We start from the raw sequence: 8,646 nt of genomic DNA, 5'->3' as shown, positions 1-8,646 counted from the left end.
ACTCAAACTCTAAAACTTCTGGACGATAAATTCCTGAACCAGAGTGGCACATCGCTGCAAGCAAGAAACAGTCCCAATCCTTAGAGACAATTTTATCAAACTCGAAGGTAATGAGTTGGAGATCTTAAAACAACCTACATATTTCCTGAACCCTAGTATGAACCTAGATACAACTTAAATCCTAAAAACTACCAAAACAAGATGAGATGACAACGATACAAGCAAACTAAGTAACAAATCCACACAATGTAACTAACATGAGAAAGAAGAAAGTAACTTACTTTTTAAAGTTATGGGTTGGGGCAATGACTTGTTACTCCGTCTACAAATCTTCGAACGAAGCAAGGATCACTTTAAGAGGATGAAGTCAGAAGAAACTCGCAGAAAAAAGGTCAAGGACAGAGATGGCATGCAAGTCCTCGGACAAACTTGTTGGTGATCCTTGACAAAGAAGCTTAAGAGTTTTTTCAGACTTTCTAAAATTGAGAAAATAATGCAAAGGTGGTTCCTTTTCTCTTACTTTATACCCATGATAGTGGCTTCGCTAGATCAGAGAAAGATTTGATCCTACGGACATGATTCAAAGCGGAAGTGGAAAAGATGGTCATTTAATTTTGATGTATCTCAAAACTGCACAACGGCCAAAATTAGAGGACATGCGTCTTTTTAAAAAGAGGTTCATGACGGAAATACCCTTTGTAATCATTAAAAAGCCCTTTTTATAAAAATAAAAAAAAAAACTTTTTAAGGGGCAATTGTTATACCCAAAATTCAGTGAGCACATCAGAGGAAGACACGTGTCGAGCTGGGAAGAACGAAGAACTCAAACACGCAATCGTAAGTACACTTGGCATGGAACAACTCGTTAGAAACACAATTTGTAGAGTATGTTTATAACTCGGCTGGCTGAACAGTCTTCTGCGAGATAGAATTAAACGTACGAACTGCTAAGTTATGTATCGACGAGAAACCATGTGAGTGCAAGTGTGCATGACGAGGCTTCAACCTCGTCGCGTGGAAGAGAAACGATAACGATAAAAACACTTAGCGTATATTACATGGTATACAAACTAAGTATAAACAGTTTGGTGAATCAAGATGACAGACATCGAGGTGTCTATCTCGCTGGAAGATGGCATGCATGCGAGAAAGATCATCTCAACATTGGAAAATGTAGTTATCAAAATTAAAGCAATATTAATCTCGGGAAGTAATATGACGAGCCACAGCTCGCCATCAAAGTTAAATTGGCTCCATTCCTAGCGAGGCATCCCCATGAGATAAGTCTTACCATATATCTTTAAATATGCATTCATCTCAGCCCAATAAAAGCGGGATACTCACAGCTGTGTGGATTCTAAATAAAAACCGCATTTACTTAGCATAATTTGTAATCAAATCCCATGATTTGAGGGAATAATTGTTGTAAAGATTACAATCAACTTTTGTAATTTATTGCCCACTATGTAATTATAAATAGTGGCAGACAAGATAAAAAAGGGGACGAAAGAATTCATACGGGAGAGTTCCTGAAAAATAATCAAAAATCTGAATAAGATTGACTCGTGGACTATGCAGAATTTTAACTGCAAAACCACGTAAAAAATCTTGTGTTTGTATTTTTATTTCTATAGCTTTTATTTTTTCTGTGTGGAATCGCTATCGTGAGGCTCAAATTTGGTTAACGAAAATCTGTGTTAACAGTTGTCTTTATCAAACATGTCGTATACTATAAAGACCTAATTCATATCATAACGATGATTAGTAGTAGATTTGTCTAAATCCTGAGTAATCATGAATTGATGTTCATGTTATTAGTTTCTTTGATTCACTCGTTAAAGTTTCTCAGAGAAAATGATTCTTACAATTTTTTTTTTTGGGAATCTAATAATGTGGATGGCTGGGAACAGATCTACAATTATAGAATCCTGACTTTCCTAACGGATCGAATCTTGGTTCTAAATTATACTTTTACTAGTGAATTAACGTTACGATAAAGAAGTAATTAATTAAAAGGGTAAAACAGTATTTTGACCAAAACTAATTACGAACCGACACAACGAGAGCTAGTCACTGGAATTTATTGTATCAATTGACACTGTAGTAAAACTAAGTAAATATAATTCTATAATGACTAAGAATTCAATTCTATATTTATAGTGGAGTAATTACAGAATTAATAAACATTAATATTTGGTTGATGAGATTCAATGAATAATCTAGTTTATTGGAGCTTAAAATTATATGTCCATGGCCCCTAAATTGACACCTTGAAGCATTGTCAAGGGTAGGGATAATGAATTGTATAATATTGTCTGAAAAAATATATTTTAACTTGGTAAAATAGTAATTATTTATTTTTGTAATAAATAGATAATTCTATTCAAATTAATTGAATAGTAAAAAGACAAAAGTTGTTAAGATAATATTTGTTAAGACAATAATTGTTCAGACAAAAGTTGTCAGGACAAAGACATCATCTTTATCTTAGATATCGCCTACCTATAGTAGCATAGTAGCGTGTACTTACTTCTTGTCTTTTTAAGTTAATTAATTATTTAATTAATTCAATAGATAAATATTTAAATTTGAAAAGTACTAATTAAAGATATTTCAAGTTGGTTGAAATATTTTCTTCATTCCAGTCATTATATATGTATAATGGAATTTTGGCTATTTTAATAATCAATAAATGTTTTATTTTTTTTTAAAAAAAAAACAAATAAAGATGTTAACACTATTTTGAAGTGAAGAGCCAAAAAGACTTTTTTTTTAATTATTTTGAGGAGTTGTTTTTCATAATTAGCATGACATAATACATTCTACTCTGTATTTTCACTTATTGACAAAGATACGTCTATTCTTATGTTATGATTATATCAAATTGGGTAATCTATTTCCAAACCACCCTCTTTAATGAAACTTCTAAGTCGAATATTATAAATAAGAACCTAACCATTAAGATATACATATATATAGCATAGGTTGTTTCTACGATGTACGCTCTTAAAAATAGTATTTTTAGAATATTTTGTTTCACACGTGCATAAAATAAAAAAAAAAACTACATATATCATAAATTGTTTAAATTTTATTTTTAACACCTTAAATTATTTTAAAATTTTCATAAATTTAAAATAAATAACTATGATATATATAAAATAATAAAACTATTTATGTGTCAAAATACAAAGAGATGTATGGTACACTTATTTTTGAGAGGTGAACATAGAATTTCCAAGTGTTTTTTTTTGAGGATATAGCTACCAATGACCACACTAGAGGAAGATACCCTACTATGAGAAAAAAGCCTATCTACTTTGTAACCACTAAAACCATAATAGATAGCAAATAATGTGATACTTAATTGGCATTGCCCTTTCCTTCAATCACAAGACCCCAAGTGTTGGCCTACCAAACTCTTAATTATTTTCTTACAATAATCTACTACTACACATGACATGACATGATTTTCATTCCCTTGTTATTAACACCTATATATATTCTCTAGGCATACATGGTGAAAGGAAAAGATAATGTAATGTATTCGACTAGGTATTACTTAGTGCGATTATATTAATGGAAGTTAACTAAGCAATTATTAATATACATTAATTATATGTTGAAAAGTAATTCATGTAAAACACTTATATATAGTTGATAATGCATCATCTTTGGACTTGATCAATAACATTGTTATGAAGTATTTATGGTGCTTAACATTATCTTAAAATTTTGTTTTATAATTAATTAACAATTTTTTATATTTATTAATAAATAAAACCTAATATTAAATTATACTCTACACAATACAATGCATGTCAGGAGTATTGATCTCTGTCCATATATATACTTGGTTTTGTTTGTATCAATAACAACAAAGTAGGTGTCAGCAATAATAAGTATAATTTATTTAGTACACAAAAAATAATTTTAATGGTGACTGATGAGGACATAAAGGTGTTTGATAAAGAAAAGATAGAGATGAAATGATGGCATTGTCCGTGTCCCCCTAACATTAGAACTCATCTGTTTGGGGCTATTGAGGTTAATTTGGATTCTCATTTAACCTCTTCTTCCTCTTTCTTTTTTCTCTCAATTTTTTCTTCTGTTTTTTAACACCCCAAATAGCTTCACATTTAGATATAATAAGGATTAGGTCACATTTATAAATTAATTGCTTAAATGACTAATTTATGATGGTGTGGAACAGATATGAGTTTGAAAAAGTCCATCATGATAATTAAATCAATATGGCTCGTCATCTCACTCTCTATCTCTCTCAACTCTATTCTTTTTTAAAATGTAGTGGACCCATCAATCACTGTGCTGAAATATAATCAAATATCACATCCAAAGCTATCTTCTTCTACATTTGTACATAAAGAGTTACCCATATCCATAACATGATAAACTAATACACAAACTTGTTCAAGTAATTAATCGAGCAACTTATTTTATTTTACTTAATTTATAAATAATAAAAAATACATTCAAATTGGAATGGGTGCCCATAAAAATATAAGAGTTGGAAGGTTTTATAATCCAATTTATTCATTGATAGTAAAGCAGGTGTTGTCTACGTACATATATAAATATAGATTATATATGTGGGATTTCAATGTCACCTTCAGAAAGAAACCCTGTTTGTTTTTTTTTAATAATAATTATTAGAAATTGATACACATTTCTACAATACTAAATTAAGTCTAGAATTTTCTACACATTTGTAGAAAAACATACTCTAAACTTTTAGATAATTGTAGAGTAATTTAGAATTTTCTAGACATGTAGAAATCCAATAGAACATAGGCATTTCTAGAAAACTTTAGTCTAGAAGTTTCTAGTTATGCATGTTTAAGAAATATGTAGAAATGTATGGATAAAATCCTTGAACTAGAAAGATCTAGAAGAAATAATTCTAGCCATAAAGTGTAAGGGGTGAGCAACTATAAATACCCCATCAAACTTCCAAATTGTAACCAAGCTTGAGTAGCCAAAGCAAGTCTTTTACTACTAGCCTACTACCTTGTCTCCTCTCTTACTACACACATAAAAATTAAAACACTACATAACTCTTCCTTGTCCCACCAATCATCCAACTTATCAACTTATCAACATCATCATACTACACCACCTAATATCCATCCCATACAAATCTAAACCAATACAAATTTATTCTCAAACCATCAGTGGTATCAGAGCCCCGTTCGATCATATATCACTGGGCGTAATCTTTTTCACTCATCAACATGAGTTCGGAGTACAATCGCTCTTCACTACCTCTTCCAATTTTCCATGGAGAAAACTATGATTTTTGGTCCATTAAAATGAGGACCTATTTTCGATCACAAAATCTATGGAAAATTGTTGAAGAAGGAATCACTATTCCGGAAGATATTACATCTCTTTCGGAAGACCAAAAGAAGGCACTCGAGGATAATCAACAAAAGGATTCTCATGCATTATATTGCTTGCAACAAGCTATGGCGGACAATCTTTTTCCACGAATTATGAGCGCAGCAACGGCAAAAGAAGCATGGGACACGCTACAGGAGGAGTTCCAAGGAACAGTCAAGGTACGCGCAGTTAGACTACAAAAGCTTAGAAGAGATTTTGAGAATCTTAGAATGAAAGATAATGAGACTGCAAAAGATTACTATTCTAGAATTAAAGAAATAGTAAATCAAATGGGAGCCTATGGAGAAATAATTTCTGACAAGAATATAGTACAAAAGATACTAATTTCTTGTACAGAAAAATATGATTCAATAGTTTCTGTGATAGAGGAAACTAAAGATTTAGAAACTCTATCACCAACTGAACTAATGGGCTCTCTTGAAGCATATGAAAGTAGACGAGAAAGGCATAAGGAAAGTGAAGTAGAAAATGCCTTTCAGTCTAAAATCAATTCGCGGTCTCAAAAACCAAAAGCTGATGGGAAAAAGACACAAGAAAAACAAAAAGAAAATAACGACAAGTATCCTCCATGTGGCATTTGTAAAAGAAAAAGTCACTTGGAGAAAGACTGTTGGTTCAAAGGAAAACCACAGTGCCAAAATTGTAAAAAATTTGGCCACACTGAAAAAACTTGTCGTTTAAAGAAATCCCATCAAGTTAATTTTTGTGAAGAGAAAAATGATGAAAGTAATCTCTTCTATGTCTGCCAAAGAAGAAAAAGATACTTGTTAATGTTATCTTGACAGTGGTTGCAGTAACCACATGAAGAAAAATGAAAGCATCTTTTGTAGTTTTGATAGATCCAAGACTAAAGTCAAAATAGGTAATGGTGACTTCATGGAAGCAGTCGGCAAAGGCACCATTGCCATTGACACTAAAAAAGGCAAGAGATACATCAATGATGTACTCTTAGTACCCAACATTGATCAAAACCTACTTAGCGTAGGTCAAATGATTGAAAAAGGGTACTCTTTGCATTTTGAAGGAGATTCTTGCACAATATATGATAAGCAAGATAAATCCTTTCAAATTGCAAAGGTAAAAATGAAAGAAAATAGATGCTTTCCTATACAATGGAGATATGCAAGTAGTGTGGCAATGCAAGCACAAACAGATGAATCATGGCTTTGGCATAGAAGGTTCGGTCACTTTAACTTCCATGGGCTAAAGATCCTCAAGCAGAAGAATATGATGCGAGACCTCCCAGCAATTAAGGAGATCAACACAGTCTGTGAAGGATGCATGCTCGGGAAACAACATCGACAACCTTTTCCATCTGGCAAAGCTTGGAGAGCCAAAAAGCCACTTGAGCTAGTCCATACTGACGTCTGCGGGGCAATGCGCACTCCATCAAATGACCAAAACAGGTACTTCATTCTCTTCATTGATGACTTTACTAGAATGACATGGGTTTATTTTATGCAACAAAAGTCGCAAGTCTTCGATATTTTCAAAAAGTTCAAATCTCGTGTCGAAAAACAAAGCGGTCACTACATCAAGACAATTAGAAGTGATAGAGGCAAAGAATACACTTCTAATGAGTTCAACAAGTTCTGTGAAGATGAAGGGATGGATCACCAACTCACTGTTGGATATGCACCAGAACAAAACGGCGTATCTGAGAGGAAAAATAGGACTGTTATGGAGGCTGCAAGAGCCATGCTGCTAGAGAAAGGTCTCCCAAAACGATTTTGGGCAGAGGCAGTAAGCACTGCAGTCTACTTGCTCAACCGATGTCCAACCAAAGCCGTGCAGAATAAGACGCCGATCGAAGCTTGGAGCGGACGTAAGCCATCAGCAAAGCATCTCAAAGTCTTCGGCTGCATATGCTACAGTCACATTCCAAAAGAGAAAAGAGGCAAGCTTGATGAGAAGGCAGAGAAAGGAATCTTCTTAGGCTATAGTACTCAATCAAAAGGTTATCGAGTCTATAGCTTAGAAACAAATAAGCTAATAATCAGTCGAGACGTAAAATTTGACGAAGATGCTGCATACAACTGGGAGACACAAGAAGTTGAAAGAAAGACAGTCAATATTCCTCTACCGCCAAGACAAGAAACTGATCAAAATGAAGTTCTTACTCAACCAAGAACACAAGAACCTGCACAAGTCATAGAATCTCCGCCAGACTCACCAGTAAGGCGAACAAGATCACTATCAGAAATCTACGAGACATGCAACTTAGTACTTATGGAGCCAGAAAGCTTTGAAGCAGCTCATAAACAAGAAGTATGGAGAAAAGCTATGTATGAAGAGATAAAGATGATTATGAAGAATGAGACTTGGGAGCTTGTAGATCGTCCACAAGACAAAGATACTATAGGAGTCAAGTGGGTCTACAAGACAAAGCTCAACGCAGATGGCTCTATCCAAAAGCACAAAGCAAGATTAGTTGCGAAAGGATACTCACAACAATACGGAGTCGACTACAACGAAACATTTGCTCCAGTTGCACGCCTCGACACTATTAGGGCTTTAATAGCTCTAGCTGCACAAAAGAAATGGAAGATTTTTCAACTCGATGTGAAGTCAGCATTCCTAAATGGTTATCTTGAAGAAGAAATTTATGTGGAGCAACCTCAAGGGTTCGTGATACAAGGACAGGAAGATAAAGTCCTCAAATTGAAAAAGGCTTTATATGGCCTAAAGCAAGCTCCACGAGCCTGGTATAGTAGAATTGACAACTACTTTACCGAGCAAGGATTCAGGAGGAGCAAGAGTGAGCCAACTCTTTACATCAAAACTCAAGGTACGAATGATACACTAATTGTCTCTTTATACGTTGATGATCTCATCTACACAGGCAATAATGAGAAGATGATAAAGAAGTTTAAAGAAGACATGATGAAAAATTTTGAGATGACCGACCTGGGATTAATGCACTACTTTCTCGGGATCGAAATAACTCAAAAAGAAGATGGGATCTTCATCTCACAAAAGAAGTATACAGAGACACTATTGAAGAAATTCAAAATGGAGGGATGCAAGACTGTATCAACTCCATTAGACAATAACAAAGCTCTCAAGAAGGAAGATGGCTCACCGAAAGCTGATGAATCAAAATTTCGAAGTCTAATTGGCAGCCTTCTATATCTTACTGCTACAAGACCAGACATAATGTATGCAGTTAGTCTCCTATCAAGATTCATGCATGATCCAAGTCAAGTTCACTACGGAGCAGCCAAG

General features: G+C 33.8%; 1 protein-coding gene across 1 annotated transcript; it reads left to right on the top strand.

Annotated features, from left to right (window-relative positions):
• Nucleotides 1-5,252: 5,252 nt before the first annotated feature.
• Nucleotides 5,253-6,192, top strand: LOC133031240 (uncharacterized). The gene is made up of 2 exons (XM_061104696.1): nt 5,253-5,917; nt 6,105-6,192. Exons 1-2 carry the CDS (start codon nt 5,253-5,255, stop codon nt 6,190-6,192), a joined length of 753 nt encoding a protein of 250 aa, XP_060960679.1.
• Nucleotides 6,193-8,646: the final 2,454 nt, after the last annotated feature.

The sequence above is a fragment of the Cannabis sativa genome, chromosome 9 (genome assembly GCF_029168945.1).
Source record: "Cannabis sativa cultivar Pink pepper isolate KNU-18-1 chromosome 9, ASM2916894v1, whole genome shotgun sequence".
Lineage (NCBI taxonomy): Eukaryota > Viridiplantae > Streptophyta > Magnoliopsida > Rosales > Cannabaceae > Cannabis > Cannabis sativa.
Note: the sequence above shows the minus strand (reverse complement) of the source record. Positions and strands in the feature narration are given on the sequence as shown.